The following is a 23898-nucleotide window of genomic DNA, read 5'->3' on the forward strand; positions in this document are numbered from 1 at the left end:
TTTTTTTTTTTTTTTTTTTTTTTTCCCCCGAGACAGGGTTTCTCTATGTAGCTTTGTGCCTTTCCTGGAACTCGCTTTGTAGACCAGGCTGGCCTCAAACTCACAGAGATCTGCCTGGCTCTGCCTCCTGAGTGCTGGGATTAAAGGTGTGCGCCACCACCGCCTGGCGAAAAATTTCTTTAAAAAAAAAAAAATGCCCCTGAATGCCAAGCTTTTTTTTTTTTTTTTTTTTTTTTTTTTTTTTTTTTTTTTTTTTTTTTTACAGCCTACTCCTTCAGCCCTGGAAAGTAGGCAGCACATTCTCTTTTACAGAAGATGAACTTGAAAGGAAACTTTTAGCATTAAGTATTTACTCAAGATTCCTTGGCCCTGAGATAGAGTTAGACCACATGGATGCTAAAAAGCAACCCCCACTGCCAAAATGGCTGAGATTTTGGGTACATAAATTGGGGTACAACCCAACAAAGGCAGTCTTACTGGCAGCTATAGAAAGAACAAGACCTTTTGGACATTTGCAATTAAGAACTGGTGCAGAGTGGAGGCAGTTAAAGATCTGAAGAAGGCATATTTCACAATCATCCTGGAAAATAATCAGATAGCTTCTCACATTTTATCTTCTGAAATTTTCAGTGAAATCAGGTCTTTTTCCATGCTTATTTGTCTGTCTGTCTGTCTGTCTGTCTGTCTGGAGACAGGGTGTCATGTAATTCACACTAGCTTCAAATTTACCATGTAGGTGAAGATGACCTTGACCTTGAGTTTCAGATCCTCCTACCTCTACTTCCCAAGTGCTGGGATTGCAGGCATATGCCACCACATTTTGTTGCCTTGCTTTTTGGGAGCTTTGAAACTCCAGCCAATTGGGCCCTTGGAAAGGTGATTTCAGTTCCTATGCTTATACCTTGTGTTTTCTGTACTGTAAACACTGCCATTGACATGAATCTTCCTACTTATTCACAGGGCCACAGTGCAACTAGAGAGATCTCAGGTCTGGGTTAATCTTTGCAGCTTTGGGCACAAATAAAATACAGACTATTGGCCACCATTAATTTTTTTCCATTTATTGTTGCAGAATTTTGAAAGTTATATATTATATAAACTGCAGTGTATAGATTTTGAGGGTACCAACCAGTGAATTTTGGAAAATAGGTCCATTACTTTGGCCCAAGAACCCCTTTTAGGCATAGTAGTCCTTCTCAGACTTTTAGGCCCTAGGACAGGAAACAAAAGTTCTAAGACACAATGGGTATTATGCTAGAGGTTTGGGACAAGCTGACTGACTACATTGCTAATTTGAAAGCTAAATTTTAAGCTCAAGGAGTATCAGAACCTAGTTCTCAATTGAAGCAGCATACATGTTGGTAAGATAATGATTATTATATTGAGGACCACCAATGCTTTCCACATACTTGATATACCTTAAGCATTTGCAATTACATTATCATTTAAAGGCCATATTTATACAAGAGTCAAGGTAACTCATTTTTTCATATGTGAAGAAGGCTAGTTGGTCTTTCTTCTGTGTTTGCAGATTCCACATCTGAAGATTAGCTGTTCGTGGATCAGAAATGCTTAGAAGAAAAGTTGCATCTATCCTGAACATATAAATAACCTTTTCTTTGTCTTTAGTCCTTAAATGATAGTTTTAAAAAAGCCAAACCAAAACAAACAACAACAACAACAAAACTATACGGGATTTACCTTGGTGTTTCTCCATTCTTTTTTTTTTTTTTAAAGATTTATTTATTATGTATACAGTGTATATTCATGCCAGAAGAGGGCACTGGATTTCATTATAGATGGTTGTGACCCACCATGTGGTTGCTGGGAATTGAACTCAAGACCTCTAGAACAGCCAGTGCTCTTAGCCTCTGAGCCATCTCTCCAGCCCCCAGGTGTTTCTCCATTCTTTCAAGAACATTTTTGTGTTTATATACATTTTTTGAGACAAAATCTCACTGTGTATCCCTGGCTGGCCTGAAAGTTATTATGTGGGTACAAGCTGGACTCAAACTCACAGAAATTCTCTTCAGCTGCTCAGGTGCTAGGATTAAAGACATGTGCTATCACATCCAGATTGTTTATATACATTTAAAAAACATGTATTTTAATACTTGGATATCTGTATATTCATGATAGTAATGAGTTTTGAGCTTCAATGTTCTAGGCCTGCTTTGTTTTCTCTTTTTTCTTTTTTTGAGACAGGGTTTCTATGTATAAAAGCCCTGACTATCCTGAAACTCGATTTGTAGACCAGGCTGGTCTTGAATTCACCTGCCTCTGCCTCCCAAGTGCTGAGATTAAAGGCATGCACCATGACACATGGCTGGCCTGCTTTATTCAAAATGTAAATTTATTCATCTTTGAAAGAAGTATTTTTGATGGTAGCATTTATTTCTCCTCAGCATTGAAAAGAAGCCAATTCAGAAGATTGTAACAGGTGAGAAGTGGGCTATGAGAACAATAAATAAATAAAAATATGATCTCCATGAGCTAGAGAGATAGTTCAATCTTTAAAAGCACATACTGCTTTTTACAGAGAACCAAGTTCCATTCCCAGAACTCATATTGGCTGACTCACAACTGCCTGTAACTCCAGCTCCATGGGATGCAACACCTTCTGGAATCTGTGCATCTGCTTACACATGATGTACACTCAGCAGACACTGATGTACACATAAATAAAAATAAATATTTTTTAAAAATACGGCCTCCAGACCAGCATGGTTCACTTGAACACTTACAGAACTGTAAATTCTCATATCCTTTGAGCACCCCCCCCCAGACCTTCTAAGTCAGTAACTCTTGGTTGTGAAGCCCAACAATCCACTGTTTTGTTTTAAAGTGTGGGAGAGCAAGCCCTGGACTGTGGCAAGTGCTCTACTATTGAGCTACATATACAGCCCTTGTCTCTTGTTTATTGCTTTTGAAACAGAGTGAGTCTGTGCAGCCTGGGCTGATCTCAGACCCACCATCTTCCTGCCTCTGTCTTCCAGTGCTGGGATTATAGGCTTGTACAATCATTCTGGGCTTGCAATCTGTTTTTAATAAGCCTTTATGGGTTTCTGATGGGTGGTAAAGCTCAAGAATAATTGTAGTAGAACCCCCACTCTTCAGAAGATTATGAGAGTTACTAAATTATTATAAGAAATGTATTTAACTGAGGTACATATTTCAAGTAGATGCTAATTTGTTCTGCTCTGGTCAGAGAGAATATGTGTATAATCTTGCAATTCTCCTGAGGTTATTTTCTGTTTAGATATTTATTCTGAAATTAAATATCCTAGAGATGGGTAGGTAGTCCAGTGGTAGAATGTGTGCCTAGTATACAGAAGGCCCTGGGCTTAATCCCCAGCAACAAACACACACACACACACACACACACACTAATAATAGTGATAATAATTTTTTAAAGATTTATTTGTTTATTATATATACAGCATGTAAGACTGCAGGCCAGAAGAGGGCACCAGATCTCATTACAGATGGTTGTGAGCCACTATGTGGTTGCTGGGAATTGAACTCAGAACCTCTGTAAGAGCAGTCAGTGCTCTTAACCTCTGAGCCATCTCTCCAACCCTAGTGATAATAATTTTAACCATTAGTAATTAAATAGAACTAAAAGATCACAAATAAATACTAGAAATCCCGTATGATAGTCAAAGAAATAATACTCAGTAGCCAAAAGAGGTTGAAAGCAATTCATGCTTTACTGGTGATGAGAAAAGAGATGAATTTCTAACCTGCAGCCCTTTGCCCATTCCTCTAGCTCCCAGTATGTGTGTGCTTGTTCTGGCACACACATACATAGAATCCATACCTTCTAAGAGTCTCTTTTACCCTTTGCCTTCCTCAGTTCCTAGCAAGAATTCTTCCTGGTGGCAACTTAACATAGCTCTCTACTTTTCACTCTCCAATCCCCATAGCATTTGCTCCCTTTCCAGTGTCCACCAGTCCAGGCTGACTCACTTCTTGACGTCCTGAAATTCTTTGTACCTGAATTCTGCATTTATGTTACCAGAACCCAAGAACTTGCATACTCCAGACTCGAAGACTATGTAGGAAGTCAGGAAGGTAAGGGCAGAACTCTTTTCAAGGATAGCAAAGGATGCAACATACTCATTTGTCTGACTCAGCAGGGCTCTTACAGAGCCCTTCCCTCTGAAATTTCATGGTTTGGAAATTTTGGAAGTGCCAATAACATGCTAAATAGACTTCTCAGCAATGTTTCTTTTGTGTGTGAATCGTACATGGGTCTGATTAAGCTCTGATTTTAACACTGGTAAGGATTATTTACTGATATCCTCATAGTGACTTTAATGAACTTGGATTTCATTTTGAAAAAAATGTTGTAGTTGCTAGGAAGAAAAAAATATTTTATTTCTTCCTGTTGACTTGCATCATGATCCATTGTACTTAAGCAGTTATCCTAAAATATTGAAGGAATTGAGATTTAGCTCTGTGCTGAAAGAAATTGTAATGAAAAGTTTAGTGACCTTATAAAATGGCTTCTGATTTGGAGCATTGAAATGAAAACTGTGAGCTAGGAATATGTGATATTTCTGAATGCAAGTAGTATATCTGGGTTGGGAATATAGCTCAGTGGTAGAATGCTTGGCTAGCACATGTGAGGTCCTAGATTCCAGCATCACACCCTCACCAAACCCTGAAAAAGTCTAGGTTTGGTCACATTATTTAAGTTCACATAATAATGAAGTTCAGTGAGATTTCAGGAATTAACTTTTTTCCTTGCTTATTTTCACATATGCCATTACCCAGTCTGAATTTTCCACCTTCTGCCTCTCACTGATATGTATCTCATCTCACTTCCCTGCTCCCAGGAGAACATCAGAAACTAGAAGAAATCATACTGGATTAAGTGTCAGAGAAAAAGGATCAGAATCCTCCCACTTCATATGTGATACTGGCTGGGTCACTTGCCTTTTTAGAGTTTCCATTTCTTTAATATGGAACTATAACTCCTCTTGAAATAATGGGCGCTGGTTAGAAAGTTCTCTACATGTATCATTTCATGTAATAATGACAACACATTTATTGCTGGCAATTTCTTAATCCCCTTTTGAGATTAGGTCTTGCTTGTATTGCCCAGGCAGGACTTGAACTCATAATTCTCTTGCTTCAGTTTCCCAAGTGCTGGGATTATAGGCATGTACCACCACACTGACAAACAGAAATTGACCTAATTATTTGTAATATGTATTTAATATGTATGTGTTTGTATATGCATCTGTGTGCTTGCACACATTCCACAGTACATGTGTAAAAGTCAGAGGACAACTTTCAGGTGTGAGTTCTTGCCTCTCGCCTTGCTGATGTAGGGTCTCTCTTGTATCTGCTGCTGGACTGCATACTCCAGGTTAGCTGGCCCCATGAACATTCTGGGCAACTCTCCTGTCTGCCTCCTGTCTCTGCCTCCCATCTTGACATAGGAACGCTGGGATTACAGATGAAAACCATTACATTGTTTTGTTGTTGTTTTAATGTGAGCTCATATTTATAATTCCAGTACTCTAGAGGTAGAGGCACAGTGATCATCAGAAGTTAAGTTTATCCTTGGCTACACAGTGAGTCTGAAGCCAGTTTGTGCTAAATGAGATGTTGTTTTAGAAGGAAGGGAGGAAGAGAAAGAAACCTTAAACTTGTTAGTTGTCCTCCACAATGTTTCCCATTCAATTCATTCCTTTTTGTGTATGGCTTTAGCTAGTCAAACTGCATCCTTTGGAGCCTTAACCTCTTGCTGTATTATAGTTACTACTAATTTTGTTGAGATAGCATCTTGATGAGACAGAATCTTACTATGTAGCCTTGACTGGCTCGAAACTCACTATGTAGACCAGGCTAGCCTCTAACTTATAGAGATCCATCTGCCTTTGCCTCCCAAGTGTTGGGATTGAAGGTTTATATCACCATGCTTGGGTCTATTACTATTACTATACTATTATTACTATTATTGTTATTATTATCATCTATTGTATCAGTCCTTTTTGCCACTATAATGAAACACCAGCCACAGGCTATTTTCTAAATAAAAGACATTTGACTCATGCTTCTGGAGGCAAATAATCAAGGAGCCTCACATAGTAATAATCTTTCTGGTAGGATTCCAAGATGGCACAGAACTTGACAGAGCAAGAGATGGGGAGCACATATATCTGTTTCTCTCTTATAAAAAGTTGCAGAGTGTAATAATAGGGACACCACCAAATTGATCTTATCTAATCCTAATCTCATGAAGACCCCACCTCTTAGACAGAATAATTGGGTTTAATTTATACATTTGTGTATATGTGTGTGTATATGTGTATGTTGTATAAATGTTGTGTGCACATGTGTGTGTTTGTGCACTCGCCTATGTGTTCATACATGGAGACCAGAGGACCTCAAAATGGAGATTCAATTTTGATACATGAAGCCTTGGCGCACACTCAAACCAGTCCAAATCATTGTACCTCTTGGTTCTGTGAATTGTGTTTCTGCACTTCCATGGGGGAGTCTCTTCAGGTCTGTTGATCAAAGACAAAGGGCCTTGATCATTTATTGTCAATTGGTGTCATTTGTGGTGGCTGCTTTGTGGGAGCCACAGTGGGAGTGGCTTTCAGGACATGGTGACTGATAAAGTAACATGAACCATCACAGGTTGATTCCAGCTGAGAAGTAAGGTACATGGTCAAGGACCAGGGTCCATGAGCAGGTGAGGCTAAACAGCACAGGCTAGTGTGGAAACTGGTTTCAGGGCAGTGGGTGCTCAGAAAGTGCTGCTGGGTTGCTTATAATGTGTCATTGGACTGGCCTTTGCTTCTGCTGCTGGGTAATAGAATGCCTCAGAACTGAGCAGTGTGTGATGCTGCTTTCGCTCTCAGAATTTTGTGCATTGTCTGGGTGTATTGGCTAGTTTTATCTCAATTTTACACCAGCTAGATTCATCTGAGAGAAGAGAACCTCAATTTCATAAGATTGGGCTGTAAGCCGGGCGGTGGTGGCGCACGCCTTTAATCCCAGCACTCGGGAGGCAGAGCCAGGCGGATCTCTGTGAGTTCGAGGCCAGCCTGGGCTACCAAGTGAGTTCCAGGAAAGGCGCAAAGCTACACAGAGAAACCCTGTGTCTCAAAAAACCAAAAAAAAAAAAAAAAAAAAAAAAAGATTGGGCTGTAAAAAGGCCGTAGGGCAGTTTCTTAGTGAGTGATGGAAGAAGGTCCAGCCTATTGTGGGTGGTACCATCCCTGAGACTTAGATAATTTGCACGGTTATGGATTCTTGTATATTGATACAAATGTGAACTATTTTTATATTCCTATTTAAGATAATTTGTTTATTGATACAAATAAAAAACCTATATTTCTTGTATTGTGCATATATTTTCTCCTATTTGAAATATCTTGCATATTGATACAAATGTAAAATTGTATTTGTCATACTGTATGTATGTACTACCTCTGTTTAGGGTATTTTGTATATTGATACATATTGAGGATATTGTTGTCATATTGCACATTGCACTATACTTTTCTACTGCTGTCTAAGATATTTTGTGTATTGTCACAATTTTGAGGTCATTGTCTACCTTATTTATATGAAGCCTTATTCCTTAGGTTTTTTAGGTAGATAAGATTTACAGATTTATAGTCACCCATGGTTGTCATCTCTCTAGTTATGTTCGATTGTCCAGGTGTAGCTAGAGTTTTCCTGCCTTGCCCACAGTCAGGACAAATCTTTATCACCCGCCAGTCCCACAGCCACTCAGACCCAACCAAGTAAACACAGAGATTTATTTTGCTTTTGAACTGTATGGCCGTGGCAGGCTTCTTGCTAACTGTTCTTAAAGCTTAAATTAATCCATTTCCATAAATCTATACCTTGCCACACAGCTTGTGGCTTACCGGCATTTTCAACTTGTCCTGGCAGGCGGCTGGCAGTCTCCTTCTGCCTTCCTGTTCTTTTATTTCTCCTCTCTGTTAGTCCCGCCTATACTTCCTGCCTAGCCACGGGCCAATCAGGTTTTATTTGTTGACCAATCAGAACAATTTGACATACAGACCATCCCCCAGCATAGCCAAGTGCAGACCATCTCAGACACCTGCACTCAGGCCCGTGGTCCTAATCATCCTCTATGCGGACCTGCTGGGTAAAGCCAAGAGGAACCCAAGAACGGGCTCCCACAGGGCATACAGAACATCCCACAGCATCCAGGTTTACAGATACATAGGTCAGATGGACAAGTAATCTTCAAACACTTCATAGACCTAGAGAATATGACATTTAAATATCTTAGAATTCTGTTGACATGAGACATGATTGCTCCTGGCAGCACCAATCTGATCCCAAGAGAATGTTGGGCTTTTAAGACACTCCGTTTGGAAGTTTGTCTTCTTTCCAGTGCATAATGGCCTGCTGGGCAAAGAACTGCCCTTACCTTCACTTCTGACAGTACAAATGCTGTCCTTTCTGGATGAGCGGGACACAAGGAAAAGCCAAGACAGGGTAAGATGGTCTTTCAAAATTCCTGCTTCTGAAAATGGTCTGTCAGACATTCTAGGCCTGTAGCCAAATTGGATGCCCCAATGGTGCTGAGAAACTTTAGGTGACTGTCCAGGCTGCCAGCTGTCTCTGTCTATTCTTGAAAGATTTCCAAAAGTTGCATGTGTGCATTTCCTGTTTTCTCTGATATTATTATATTCCTTCTCAGGTCTTTGATGGGGTTGAAGACCTATTACAGTTACAATCTTCTCATATTTTAGCTAGAACATACTAAGTACTAGATTCAGATTCTTCAGGATAGGACAGCTTTTGGAATAACCTCTCTAACATACCATTTCTGGATTTTAGTATGTGTCTCTTGTTTGATGTTCTTGTTGGTTGTAGTTCCATTTTGCTTAGGTCATTACCCTTTATTTCTCCTGGACAATATTTAATAATCATTCCTATTGTATATAGATTTGTGTTAGAGTAGAACATTCTTATTTAGACAAAAGAGGGAGATGTAGTGGGTGGCTGTTTGAGCCATGCCCTGAAGCACCGCCCCTAGTGAGGTAGCAGGTAACTGTTACACCTGCCTATGACTTTGAGGTACATTCCCCTGGGGCATGGCCACTGGGGGACCCTTAAGACCTGGAATGCACTTACGTTCACTCTCCTCTCTTCGCTACTTCGTGGTTTTGGATGCTGGTACAGACCAGGGCAGAGCTCGCCAGAGAACCACGTTGGACCATGCCTCACCCTTCCAGGATCCTGCGACAAATTCCTTTATTTTGTCTTGTGAGTTAACCCCCAAATAAATTCCTTTGATTATTAAGCAGGCTCCATGGATTGCTAGTGATATAATCCCATTATAGTAGGAAGTAAGAAAGCATGTCTTAGTACCCACACTGGGCCTGGCATACAGTCGATATGCAGTACATATTACTGCTTCCCCTTCATAAGCTGAATAGTCACTTAGTATAACAATGCAATAGATCCTCCGAAGTCTACAGGAGGAAATAGGATACAAGTTCTATCCTTAAGAATCATATCTCCTGTAGTTGAAGTCCCTGAGCTCATCCCCCAGCACAAAAATCGTAAGAGAAGCTTCTATCCTGTCCAATACCCTATAAAGGGAGACAGTGAGAGGGAGCCAATGGAGGTGGAGCTTCCTGTGCTTGAGGACCTCAGAAGAGAGTGCTGGGTCTGGGGCTTGTTGGTACCATCTTGCCTAGCATGTACAGTGCCCTGGGTTTAATACCCAGCACAGCAAAAGATATTTGCCAGGTCTGTAATTAAAGCTATTCGGAAAGCTGCGACAGGAGGATTGCAAGTCCAAGGCCCTCCTGAGCAACTTAGTAAGACCCTGTATTAACATAAAGTTTTTAAAAGGAGGGCTGGGGATTTAGGTCATTGGTAGAGAGCTTGCTCTCACATGCACAAAATGCTCTGAGTTCAATCCCCATACCACAAATAAATACCTCTTTAAAAGACAAAGGGAAGAACACCAGTGCATAGTAAAGAGGACAAATGGCTGTGAGGGGTACAACATTGTAACCCTGAAGGGCCTGAAGTTTGCCATGTACAAATTGAAAGAGATCCACCTGCTTCTGCCTGCTGAGTGCTGAGATTAAAGGCTTTGTACCACCTCACCCAGCAAGTTGGTTATTTTTAAGGACACTTGGGATACAAAGTTAGGATGCTCAACAAATGGGAGATTTCCATCAATGGAACATAATTATGACCCATTTATTCATCATCTTTAAGTACTTCTGATCTGCATGGTGCTGGGACCTCAAAGATGACAAGAGCTTACAGGGCAAGGGAGCAATAAACAGATCCTGTCGTGTGATCATAGCATGAGGGAAGCACTGGAGCAAGTGACTGAGGACTCTGTAAATTTACTTGATAGCCCTTCTGCAAGGCTCTGGAGCCACAGGCAGGGCTCTACAATTGGTCTAAAATGGTGCTTCTTAATTGTGGGCCCGGGACCAATGGGATCAGCCTTACTGGGAGCTTGTTAGAAACCGACTGTCTCCCTTTCCATCCCAGTCCATTGAAACTCAGGAAAGCAACCTGCTTTCTGCTTTTATAAGCCACCTTCTCCCAGAGAACTGTTGTCTAGGATAATTCTCATGCTTGGATGCACATGAGAATCTGGCGGGTAATTTGTAAGGCACCAAGGCCCAGGCTATGCCTGAGAATAACTGAACTAGAATCTGAAAGGAGATTCTAGCATCTTTATGGGTTTTTAAAATTCCTGCCTTAGGGTTACAATTGCTGTGATGAAACACCATGACCAAAGCAACTTGGGGAGGAGAGGGTTTATTTGGCTTATGCTTCAACATCACAGTCCATTGTCAAAAGACGTCAGGACAGGAACTCAAACAGGGCAGGAACCTGGAGGCAGGAACTGATGCAGAAGCCATGGAGGGGTGCTGCTTACTGGCTTGTTCCTCATGGCTTGCTCAGCCTGCTTTCTTATAGAACCCAGGACCACCAACCTGGTGATAGCACCACCCACAATGGTCTGCCCACCTTCCCAGTTAAGAAAATGCCTTACAGGGTTGCTTACAGACCAATCTTGTGGAGACATTTTCTTAATTGAGGCTCCCTCCTCTCAAATGACTGTGGTTTGTGTCAAGTTGACAACGATCCCGCACAGTTCCCCAGGTGACTCTACTGTGTAGCTAACGCTGGGAAGCAGTGGTCTGATTTCCATGTGTTTAAAAGAGAGTCACAGTATAAACCAGAACCACTGTTAAGTCAGTACCCATGTAGTTACCGGGCCAGTTTACCTGACCCTTTATGAAGGGCTATGGGAGGACTCTCCACAGAAAGTGAGGGCTTTCATTGTACTTGCTCTTATACAAGCTCTTCATTCCAACCCCCTAGACATTGAAGTTTCATTGCACAGACTGAGTGTAATTTAAGGTTATTTAAAAATATTCTTGTTCAGAGCCAGGTGTGGTAATCCATATGCCTGTAATCCCAGTAACTTAAAGGCTGAAGTAGGAGGAATGCATGATTTTGACTGAGGCCCGTCTTGGCTACAGAGCAAGATCCTTTCTCAAAAAGCCAAGATAAATAATAAAATAAAATTCACTGTTCAATTAAGTTTTTAAAACAAAACAGATGGCTTCCATTAGAAACTTTGAATTTCAATAATAATTCTTACTAGTACCCTGGATAATTGACTGCCATTAACTCATTAATATTCTAGTAGAGTGCTTCATGCTGATAAAATTTATTTTGAAATGAGTTTTAAGAATTGTTGCTGCAGCCCAAAGATAACAGGAAGTTATTCCAACTGATAGTGTATCAGTGAAGTGTGGGATTATACTGCTTAGTATCACTTTTTTTATTTTGTATTGATTAGTTGTGTTTCAGAGGCACACATTTATCTGAATGCGCCTTGGCAAGTGTTACCTCGTCTAGAATGGGAACAGGGGTATCTCTAACACAGCACCTTCTGAATAGGCTATCTCAGCTAAGGTATCCTGCTTTACCTCTTTGGGTTGGGTCCATCCCAGGGCTTCATCCTTGAACCAGATTTGTTTTCTTCATAGTTAAATGTCTCTATTTTGAGGTCATTGTTGATTTACAAGCAGTTATGGAAAATATTACAGAGAGATCTCTAAACTATAATGCAATGTCATAACCAATGTGTTGATATTAATGCAGTCAAAATAACCTTTCTGTCACCCCAGGGACTCTCTTCCCCATGCCCAATGTAGCTGTCTACTTCCTATTACCCCTGCCTTCATAACCCCTGATGAGCACAGTTCTGTTAGCCACCTGTTCTTATGGGGGCTTACAGGATAAAAATGTGTCTCTGGTTTTTTTAAGAAGAGAGAAATAAATGTCCACATGTAAAGCACAGTAGGATAGAGGATGATTGGACATGAAAACAAACTTTATGGTTTTAGATGACACAGACTTACTTTTGGAATTAAATCCTTGAGTATATCATTTCTTTAGAAAGCATTTCCTGACATTGGTGTTAATGTTAATCTCTCATGATTCCTCTGGCTTAAATTTAGCTGTTTTGTTGTTAGTCATATCTGATCAAGTCCATGGACATTTCATTTATTTTCTGTCTCTCCTTACCTTGGGATGAGTCTAGAGGTCTCTTGTCAGCCTCGAGGTTTGTCAGTAGTCAAAAAGTAGAAGCTGGAGATGAGTTATTTACCTTTTCTTTAAAAGGGGATGTTCTTGAAGTGTTTGTACCATTAAATAGGAGAGACATATGCTGTGAGGAGGAAGGAGGGTTGGGACCTTAAGTGTCTTCCCAGTATCATAGTTACTGTTCTGTTGCTGGGAATAGACACCATGACCAAGGCAACTCATGAAGTATTTAATTGGGAACTTGCTTATAGTTTTAGAGGGTTATTCCATGATCATCATGGTGGGAAGCAATCAAGCATGACACTGGAGCAGTAGCTGAGAGCTTTATATCCTGACCTGCAGGCAGCAGGGAGGGAGGGAAGGAGGAAGAGACAGACAGAGACAGAGACAGACAGAGAGAGAGACAGAGACAGAGACAGAGACAGACTAGGCCTAGTATGGGATTTTGAAACCTCAAAGCCTACCCTCAGTGGAAAACCTCCTCCAACACGGCCACATCTTCTAATCCTTCCCAAACAGTTCCACTAACTGGCACCAAACATTCAAATATATGAGCCTTTGGGGGCTATTCTTAATCAAACCACCACATCCAGTGAGACTTCATTCTTGATTGAACTCTATTCTTTTTCTTCATCTGAGCCAGCATCACTAAACTTCAGGTAATAGAATCACAGGAGTGAGCTGCCAGGCTTCTCCACCATTCCTGCGTAGTAGCGTAGCAATCCAGTATGCCTATGGAGTGCCTAATGTGTGCTATGTGACCTAGGAACTGAACTCATATTTGTTTATTTTGAGTGTCAAGGATTGAATCCAGGGCCTTGTACTGCTAGGCAATCATTTCATCAATTAGTTACACCCACAGCCTAAACTTGTATTTAATTTGGATTACTTTATATTCAAATATTTATGTATAGTTTTTGGCTACCAAATGGATAGCACAGAGATTCCAGGTTACCCATGTTAGGCTGTTTGCTATTAGTGAGGCAAAGCTGAATTGTTTGCTTAAGCCAGGACGAACCTAAGTTGTTCCCAGAGTCCTATGGCTTTCATCCATTCTCCATCCAGATCAGTCTCTAAGATAGAGCTGAGAAAATATTTCCAAACCATTAGTCTGAGAGAGAAACAAATCATGCTCGTGTCTTTACTTCTTAAGGACTGAGATTAAAGGCATGCACGTGCTACCACCCTGCCTGGCTGCACTTGATCCATAGTAACTGCTTGATTGTCACCTCTATTATGATGAAGCTGCTGATGGTGACCATGACCCTGATCATAAACATTTTCTGAAAGTGAAATTGGTGTCTCTTACATATGTCCACCAGAGGGCAGCCTGAGACCTTGCATGTCCATGGAAAAGCCTTGTAAAACCTCAAGGTGTTTATGGGCAGTTTCAGCCTTTTGACCGCTTTTTTTTTCTTTCCAGTTTTTCTTTTTCTAATATTTTGATAACTCCCCAGACTTGCCTCAGATGTATAGCAGACCTGTTATCATCAAGATTGTGGTGTGGTGTGCCAATTAAGGCTTGGGTAGGTACGTCGGTATGGGTACTGGTGGCCGCATCTGACCAGGCCTCGTGGTTGTTCAGACAGAACAAAGTCACACCAGTGGAACTTGAGGTAGAGACTAAAACCTTAAAGTGTTTTAAGATAAGAAAGATCTAATATTTTCTTCTTACTCCTCTAACACTAACTTCATGGCTTCCTTACAGCAGTGTGTGTGTGTGTGTGTGTGTGTGTGTGTGTGTGTGTGTGTGTGTGTGTGTGTCTGTCTGTCTGTCTGTCTGTCTTGGAGACACTGGGTAAGAGGTGGTAGTTGGAACTGGGCAAACCTAGAGCTATCTCAGTTGTCCATAGCTCTGGAGGCTGCCAGGGAGGCCAAGTTACAGAGATCTGTACAGGAAAGAAGGATGGAGTAAGGGCTTCACTAATTGTATGGGATCCTGGGGCATCATGGATCTTGGAGTCTTGAAGGTAGGTGAGGTTAAAAAGATGGCAGTGTTAGTGGTGGTGGAAGAGGCAGGCAATGTAAGCTAGAAGATGTGGGGATGGTGCTGAGGTAAAATTGAAAAGGGAGTCACATTGTGGGGAGCCTGGAATGAGGTGGAGTTGGGTCTTTAAGTCCGTGATGACATTCATATTGTTGACAGTCTAATAATAATTAAGAATTGACTAGAAACAAACACGGATCATGTCAGTTGTAGTCAGGGGTTGTATTTTGCTAGCACTTGTCTCTTGAGCTTTAATATACCCAATACATAATTTACACTGCAAAACCAAATTTATGTTGGAAATCATGACAACTCAATTTGTTATGTCATCCCCCTCCAGTACCTATACTGTAGGCCTGGCTTCCCTGACTCTCATTTGAATAGCAAATAGAAGAGTCACTAGAAGTGCAGATTAGTATGGCAAGAAAACAACTATGAAGTTGGTATGTTGTTCCCAGAGAAGAAGGGCCCAGCACTGAGATTGTGGTTGCATTAAAAACCTTGTTTCTCCAGAATGATATGCTTAAGCTGTATGTAGCTAATTTTCATGAGCAACCAATAGTAACCAATTGCAATACATTTTTCTAAACTTAAATAGCCCTTATTTATTTAATCTTGAATTTAGAAAGCCCTTTTGGGCCTTGTAGAGAAAGGGATGGGGGATATGGAGATGCAAGGATATTTCCTGGACATGTATTTTGGTAGCTGTTATTTGTTTCATCTTATTTGTTACACATATTTGCATGGTAAATATGTAGGAGTATATTATATTCATTTTTTCTTTGTAGTTCTGAGATACTAAGATTGACATCAAAGCAAACTTGGAAGAACTAAAATTAAACTTGAGGGTTGCATTTTACAGTGCTCTCCTGAGGTGCTTGTATGACTTCATCACAATAGATTATTTCAGAAAATTAAATCTTTTTCTGTCTGTATAATAATTGATATCCAAAATCATATTCACCTTTTAGCTTTTCTTCTCCCCTAAATTATTCTGCGCTGGACCCACAAGCCAGATTAGAATAGGACTGGTGAGCTTCTCTGAACACTGCTGGGTTTCTGTGTCAGTTGCATTTCTGACCCCTCCAGGGCCCGGCCTCGTGACAAGAATTAACTAAATGGTTGTCAGCACCACTGCACCACTCATTGGCAAGCACATGTGGAAGCCATGACTGCTGCCCCTGAGTTGTTAGGGCTGGCTGAGAATGTGTGATGGGAAGTGTGTTCCTTGAAATGAATTGGTAGCAATGGATAATACATGTGTATATCCATGCCCAGGGCCATATAACCAACCATCTCTAACAATCCTATTTTTTTGTCTCGTAGGCATGGATGGATTTTTAAAATCAGATGAGAGACAAAGATTAGCCAAAGAGAGACGAGAAGAAAGAGAAAAATGTCTGGGTAAGTTGTATACTTGAGCTGCTGAAGTCCAAGAAAATATACATGAGGTAGTGTCATTTCTGAGGTCCTTAGAAATCTGTGAACGAATGGCAAGAGAACCAAGACTTGGTAGAGAAGTTTAGAGAATTGAGGGTGAACTCACACAGTGACTGGCAATGATCACAAACACTGCCTAGTTCTCTGAACAGTTCATTTACTCAGCAAATATGGGACCTCCACCATGTCCTACACAGTATCCTTGGAGCTGTGGACAACAATTGCTTCCACTGGGGCTGGAGAGATGGTTCAGTGGTTAACAGGACTGGCTGCTCTTCTGAAGAACACAGGCTTGAGTCCCAACACACACATTTCAGCTCACAACTGTCTGTAACTCCAGTCCTAGGGTGTCCAGTGCCCTCTTCTGGTCTCACTGGATGCTGCACACACATGGTGCAATACATACATGCAGGCAAAATACCCATACACATAAACACAACAAACTAATTGCTTCCTCTGATCTGAGGAAAGACATGATGCCCTCTGGTATCTGCTATGTGTGCCCACCTTCTCTTTTGGTATCTAGAAGGGCCATCCTTAAGAGAACTTAGAAAACAGACACTCATTTTCTGTATTACAACAGTATGCCCAGTTGAGAAAGGCTTTTATTTTATTTTATTTATTTATTTATTTATTTATTTATTTATTTATTTATTGTTTTTTGTCTTTTTTAAAAAAGATTTATTTATTTATTATGTATACAGTGTTCTGTCTGCACGTATCTCTGCAGGCCAGAAGAGGGCACCAGATCTTATTACAGATGGTTATGAGCTATCATGTGGTTGCTGGGAATTGAACTCAGGACCTTTGGAAGAGCAAGCAGTGCTCTTAACCTCTGAGCCACCTCTCTAGCCCTATTTATTGTTTTTTTTTGAGACAGGGTTTCTCTGTGTAGTTTTGGTGCCTATCCTGGAGCTCGCTCTGTAGACCAGGCTGGCCTCGAAATCACAGAGATCCGCCTGGCTCTGCCTCCCTGAGTACTGGAATTAAAGAAGTGTGCCACCGCCACCCAGCCGGCTTTTATTTTATTTTCTTTTTAAATTTATTTATTTATTTTGGTTTTTCAAGACAGGGTTTCTCGATGTAGTTTTGCGCCTTTCCTGGAACTCCCTCTGTAGTCCAGGCTGGCCTCGAACTCACAGAGATCTGCCTGCCTCTGCCTCCTGAGTGCTGGCGGCTTTTATTTTTTAACCTCGTGTTGGCTATAGAAACCACCATGCAGTGATATGAGGCAGGTAGATGATAATTTTCCTCATTGAATTAAGGTCAACACGAAGCTTTTGGATTCTTGTTTGGGCTCCTGGGCAGTTCAGGCATTGCTTCCTCCAGGGAACCTTTCCCTAGCCTGGCTAAGTAGAGGTAAGGACTTCTTAGTAAATGGCTTGATGGGAAGAACAGGCTTTGTGTATCTTAATGCTTTGCCCAGATTACTGTACATGTTCATTTAGCATGTTTTTGATCGAACGTACCCTTAAACTATCATTATAATAGACACTGTATGACTTAGCTGTTGTATACATGTTTGAATTAATGATAGCAATAATAGCCATAACTCCTTTGTGTGGAAACATTACTTTGTGTTTTATATACATGGTATCATTTTCTTCAGCATATTGTTATTACTGTCTCTGTGTAACTGAGAAGGAAACCATGGCAGAGAGATAACATAGTTGGCATGCCCTATACCACCTAACTAGTGGCAGAGATAACAGAACAGTTACTCTCAATCATTGCATCCTAGGATTTCCCCAGATTATCATTTCTGTGTTCTTGGTCTTAATCCAACCTGCATGAGGAGCTCTTGGAATGACAGTTATGCTTCCATTCCTCAGCTGCCCGGGAACAGCAGATCTTAGAGAAACAGAAAAGAGCCAAGCTTCAGTATGAGAAACAAATTGAGGAGCGATGGAGAAAACTTGAGGAGCAGCGTCAGCGGGAGGATCAGAAGAGGGCTGCCGTGGAAGAGAAGAGAAAGCAGAAGCTCCGGGAAGAGGAGGTGAGGTCCTAGGAGCTTCCTACCCAGCTAGCTCAGTGACTCACATAAGGCAGAAGTGTTCAGGGCATTTGGTGAACTGTCCCAAGTATGGGCTATGAGAAAGACCACTCCCAAATCTTGCCTGATGACTTAGCATGCCACCTTTCGGCACCACAATACAATGAATTAATGGGCATAGCACTGGCAGAGTTGCAAAGAAACTTAGCCGTTTGATTCAGGTTTGCTGTATAACACGGAGCAAAATGCTGAGTCATCAGGCAAGAGTTGATGGTTTCCAAGGCTTCTTCCAAACATAACCTTTTCTGACTAAATTAAGACACGCGGGGGTTTGTGGCCTGTATTTGAGTGATAGAAAACTGAGTATTACAGCCAGGAGGAGATCTGTGCTTCTAGAACAGACCAAAGCCAATGAATAAGATGATCCTGTTTATGTACTGCTTGAAAACTATTCTATGTTTGAATACAAAGATGCTAGTGTATTTAAATTTTAATGTAGGTCCTTACTTTAATCATCCTTTCCAGTTACTTTAAAAAAAATGGAGTGCAGTTTGCACTGTGGAGTCCATTATTACTAAACTTTGGAAGTGTATTTAGGAAGCATATTTGAGTTATAGATTTTCTTAACAAGTATATTTTAAAAATATAATCATACCCTTGTATCAGGTGATCATTTTTTATTCATAAGGTATAATGACTCGTCTTTTAGAATGAGCAATGTAGCAGTTTGTCAGTTTCCAACAGTATAGAATACTTACTTTTTATTAGACATTTAGTGTTTCTTAAAGTCTTTGCTTATTACTATATACATTCACTTCTTTTTATAATAAAATATAATAAGATAAAATAAAAACGAACACATCCAAGTTAGACAAGACAAACAAACAGAAGGAAAAGAGCCCAAGAGAAGGAACAAGAATCAGAGACCTACTCATTTGAACACTCAAGAATTTCATAAAAAACACTAAACTGGGAACTATATTATATACACAGAGGACCTGGTGCGGACCTGTGCAGGGCCTGTGCATACTGCCTCAGTTTCTGTGAGTTCATAGGAGCTTTGAACATGTTGATTTAGAGGGCCTTGTTTTCTTGGTGTTTGCCATCCTCTCTGGCTCTTAACACTTTCTACCTCCTCTTCCATGGGGTTTCCTAAGCCCTGAGGGGACGGACTTGATGGAGACATCTCATTTAGGGTTGAACATTCCAAGGTCTCTCACTTTCTGCATAATTTCTGTCAGCGAGTCTCTATTTCTTCCTATCAGTTGCAGGAGGAAGCATCTCTGATGATGGCTGAGCAAGGCTCTGACTGATCTATGGGTATAGCAGCTTGTCATCAGGAGTCATTTTATTGCTACATATTTTGTTTATTTGTTTTGTTTTTAGAACAGTATTATTTGGTTTTCCCCTAGGTTCCTAGACTATCTAGTCTCAGGTTCTTGATCACCCAAGGAGTATGGGTTCTATTTTGTGGAATGGGCCTTAAATCAAATCAGATATTGGTTGGTTACTCCCACAAGCTTTGTATCACCATTGCCCTAGTATATTTGCAAGCAGGACACCATTGTAAATCAGAGGGTTTGTGGCTAACTTGGTGTTTATGGTTCTCTTTTGGTAGCATGCAAAGTACCTTCCTATATCAAGAATTTAGTGGTAAAGGCTCTATGTGGGTACCAGCTCGACTTCTCCATCTTCAATGATTTGTGTACCTTCAGCAGTGGGACCTAGCTGTCAGTTTGTGGATAGCAACCTATATTTTGGCAACAGCCTGGGTTATATAGGGATTCCCACGAGACTCCTGTGGCTAACAGCTCAATTAGATGTAACCCAATTCCAGTACTGGAAGCTTCATTTGGTGACCACACATGTCTAGTTGGGACTCTTGTCTACCCCATTATTTGGCGATTTCATTTAGATCACCTTCATATATACATATATTTTAGGAAGCTTCTACTGTGTTAGGTTTCCATATGATCCCTCAAATGCTCCTTAATTTTAGCTGTCTCTCCCCATGTTCCCTTTCTCATCCCCCTCTTCCCTCCTGCTCCCGACTGGATCCTCCTATTCCAGCCCACCCATCTATCCATAACTATTTATTCTATTTCCCTTTCCTAATGAGATCTATCTGTGCCCCCTAGTCACTTACTCTGTACCTCACCTCTGTGGTTCTACAGATTGTAGCTTGGTTATCATTGACTGAATGACTATTATCCACATATAAGTGAATATATACCATATTTGTCTTTCTGGATCTGGGATAACTCACTCAGGATGTTTTTCCCCCTAGTTCTGTCCATTTACCTGTGAATTTCATGATTTCATTTTTGTTACCTTCTGAGTAATACTCCATTGTGTAAATGTACCACATTTTCTTTATCCATTCTTGTTGAGGGCCATCTAGGTTGTTTCCAGTTTCTGGCTGTTACAAAGAGAGCAACAGTGAACATGGATGAGCAAGTATCCTTGTGGTAGGTAGGATCAAGCATCCTTTGGGTATGTGCCTAAGAGTGGTATAGCTGGATCTTGAGGTAGCTCAATTCCCAACTTTCTGAGGAACCACCATATTGATCTCCATGGTGGTTGTACAAGTTTCCACTCTCACTAGCAATGGAGGAATCTTCCCCTTGTTCCACATCCTTTCCAGCATGAGCTATCACTTATTTTATTGATCTTAGCCATTCTGATGGATGTAAGATAAAATCTCCAAGTAGTTTTGATTTGCATTTCCCTGATGGCTAAACGTTTCTTTAAGCGTTTCTCAGCCATTTGAGTTTACTCTTTTGAAAATTCTCTCTTTAGAGCTGAACACCATTTTTAAAATTGGGTTAATTGTTTTCTTGATATCTAGTTTTTAGATTTCTTTATGTATTTTGGATATGAGCCCTCTATCAGATGTGTAGTTGGTAAAAAATATTTTTCCATTCTGTAGGCTGCAACTTTGAATGACAGTGTTATTTGCTGTGCAGAAGCTTTTCAGTTTCATGAGGTCCATTTATTTGATTGTTTGTTTGTTGTTTTTACATCCCAACTGCAGTTTCCCCTCCCTCCTCTCCTCTCAAGTCCCTGCCTCCCCTCCCCATCCATCCACTCCTTCTCCTCCTCTGTTTCTCTTCAGAAAAGGGCAGACCTCCCATGGATATCAATCAGCCATGATATATCAAGTTGCAGTGAGACTAGGCACCTCCTCTCCTATTAACGCTAGATGAGGCAACCCAGTAGGAGGGAAGGATCCCAAAAGCAGGTAACCGAGTCAGAGACAGCCCCTGTTCCCACTGTTAGGAGTCCCACAAGAGGACCAAGCTCCACAACTGTAATATATATGCAGAGGGCCTAGGTCAACACCATGCAGGCTTCCTGGTTGTCAGTTTAGTCTCTGTGACCACCTGTGAGTCCAGGTTAGTTGATTCTGTGGGTTTTCTTATGTATAATACCCTTGATCCCTCTGGCTCCTACAGATCTTCGTCCCTCTTTTCTGCAGGATTCCCTGAGCTCAGCCTAATGTTCGACTGTGGGTCTGCATCTGTTTCCATCAGTTGCTAGGTGAAGCTTCTCTGATGACAGCTGGTTAGGCACCAATCTATGAGTATAACAGAATATCATTAGGAATCACTTGATTGACTTTTTGGGGTTTGGTTCTATCCCAGGTGCTTGGTTCTATCCTAGGTCTCTGGACTATCCAGCCTCTGAGTCCTAGCCCTCCAGGTAGTGTCAGGGGTGAACTTCCTCTGGTATGGATCTCAAGCTGGAACAGTCATTGGTTCGCCACTCCTACAGTTGAAGGTTTTGTGGCTGGATTATTGTCCCTATCCTTCAATTGTAAGTCTTGCCTGGCTACAGGAGATTGCCAGTTCAGGCTCTGTATCCCCCATTGCTAAGAGTCTTAGCTAGGGTCATCCTCATAGATTTCTGAAAGTTTCCATTGCACTGGGTTTCTAGCTCTTCTCAGAGATGCCCCCAGATTCTAATTGTCTTTCCTAGTACTCTCTCCCTCCATCTTCCACCCACCTGATCCCTCCTGTTCTCATCCCCACCCTAGCATCCAGACTCCTTGTTTATCTTTGTGCCTGCACTCTTAGTTCCATTCAGAAAGTCCTCTCCTGTGCCAGTATGTTCAAGGCTATCCCCCACTTTCTCTTTTATCAGATTCAGTTTATCTGGTTTTATGTTGAGGTCTTTGATCCGTTTGGACTTGATTTTTGTTCAAGGGGATATGGATGGATCTATTTTTATTCTTCTACATTCAGACATCCAGTTTGACCAGCATCATTTGTTGAAGATACCGTCTTTTTTCAGGTATGTGTTTGTAGCTTCTTTATCAAAAACCAGTTGTCCCTGGGTGTGTGAATTTATGTCTGGGTCTTCAATTTAATTCCATTGATCAACATGTCTCTTTTTGTGCCAATACCATGGTGTTTTTATTACTGTATCTCTGTAGTACAGCTTGAAATTGGAGATAGAGATACCTCCCACAGTTCTTTTATTATTCAGTATTACTTTAGATATCCTGAGTTTTTTGTGTTTCCATGTGAAGCTTTAAAAAATGTCCTTTCCAAATCTGTTGGAATTGTGATGGAATTAATTGACTTGCTAGATTGCTTTCAGTAGGATGGCTGTTTTTACTATATTAATCCTACTGATCCATGAGCATGGGAAATCTTTCCATCTTCTGATATCTTCAGTTTATTTTTTCAGTGACTTGCAGTTTTTATTATACAAGTCTTTACTTGCCCAAGACATTTTATATTATTTGAGGTTATTGTGAAAGGTGTTGTTTTCCTGATTTCTGTTTGCCATTTATATATAGGAGGGCTACTAATTTTTGTGAGTTAATTTTGTATCCAGCTACTCTGCTGAAAATGCTTATCAGATATAGGCATTTCCTAGTGGAATTTTTAGATTCACTTATGTATACTATTATATCATCTGCAAATAAAGATACTTTGACTTCTTCCTTTCTAATTTGTATCCCCTTGATCTCCTTAAGTTTGTCTTATTGCTCTAGATAAGACTTCAAGTACTATACTGAATAGCTATGGAGAGAGTGGACAACCTTGTCTTGTTCCTGATTTTAGTGGAATTGCTTTGAGTTTCTCTTCATTTAATTTGATGTTGGCTATAGGCTTACTGCAAATTGTCTTTGTTATATTTTGGTATGTCCCTTGTATCCCTGATCTCTCCAAGACTTTTTTTTTTAAAGATTTATTTATTATGTATACAGTGTTCTGCCTACATGTTTGCCTGCAGGCCAGAAGAGGGCACCAGACCTCATTACAGATGGTTGGGAGCCACCATGTGGTTGCTGGGAATTGAACTCAGGACCTTTGACAGAACAGCCAGTGCTCTTAACCGCTGAGCCATCTCTCCAGCCCTCTCCAAGACTTTTAACATGAAGAGATGTTGGATTTTTTTCAAGGCCTTTTCAGCATCTAATGAGATGATCCTATGGTTTTTGTCTTTCAGTTTATTTATATGGTGGATTACATTTATAGATTTATGTATATTGACCATCCCTGAATCTCTGGGATGAAGCCTACTTGATCATTTTAGATGATCTTTTTGATGTATTCTTGGATTCACTTTGCAAGTATTTTATTGGGAAATTGTGCATCTTATTAAGGAAATTGGTCTGTAATTCTTTTTCTTTGTTGGGTCTTTATGTAGTTTGGGTATCAGGGTAACTGTGACCTCATAAAACAAATTGAGCAGTGTTCCACCTGTTCCTATTTTATGGAATAATTTGAGGGGTATTGTCATTAACTCTTTTTTGAAAGTCTGATAAGATTATGTGCTAAAACCATCTGACCCTGGGCTTTTATTTTCGGTTGGGAGACTTTTAATTCTGCTTCTATTTCACTAGGGGTTATATAGACCTATT

At 40.6% G+C, this 23898-nt stretch overlaps 1 protein-coding gene across 8 annotated transcripts in view; it reads left to right on the plus strand.

Moving 5' to 3' along the window:
• Map7d2 (MAP7 domain containing 2) overlaps positions 1-23898 on the plus strand; it is a 139542-nt gene that overhangs the window by 44895 nt on the left and 70749 nt on the right. For 4 of the 8 annotated variants that reach the window (XM_015992143.3, XM_015992147.3, XM_076562529.1 and 1 more), the window contains exons 2-3: positions 15917-15994; positions 17863-18026. In XM_015992143.3, the coding sequence (XP_015847629.3) occupies positions 15917-15994; positions 17863-18026 (242 nt within the window). Of the gene's footprint in view, positions 1-13900; positions 14134-14199; positions 14220-15916; positions 15995-17862; positions 18027-23898 lie in introns of those variants that run through there. The other 4 variants (XM_076562530.1, XM_076562528.1, XM_076562525.1 and 1 more) reach the window with 4 other exon arrangements.

Source organism: Peromyscus maniculatus, chromosome X (genome assembly GCF_049852395.1).
Source record: "Peromyscus maniculatus bairdii isolate BWxNUB_F1_BW_parent chromosome X, HU_Pman_BW_mat_3.1, whole genome shotgun sequence".
Lineage (NCBI taxonomy): Eukaryota > Metazoa > Chordata > Mammalia > Rodentia > Cricetidae > Peromyscus > Peromyscus maniculatus.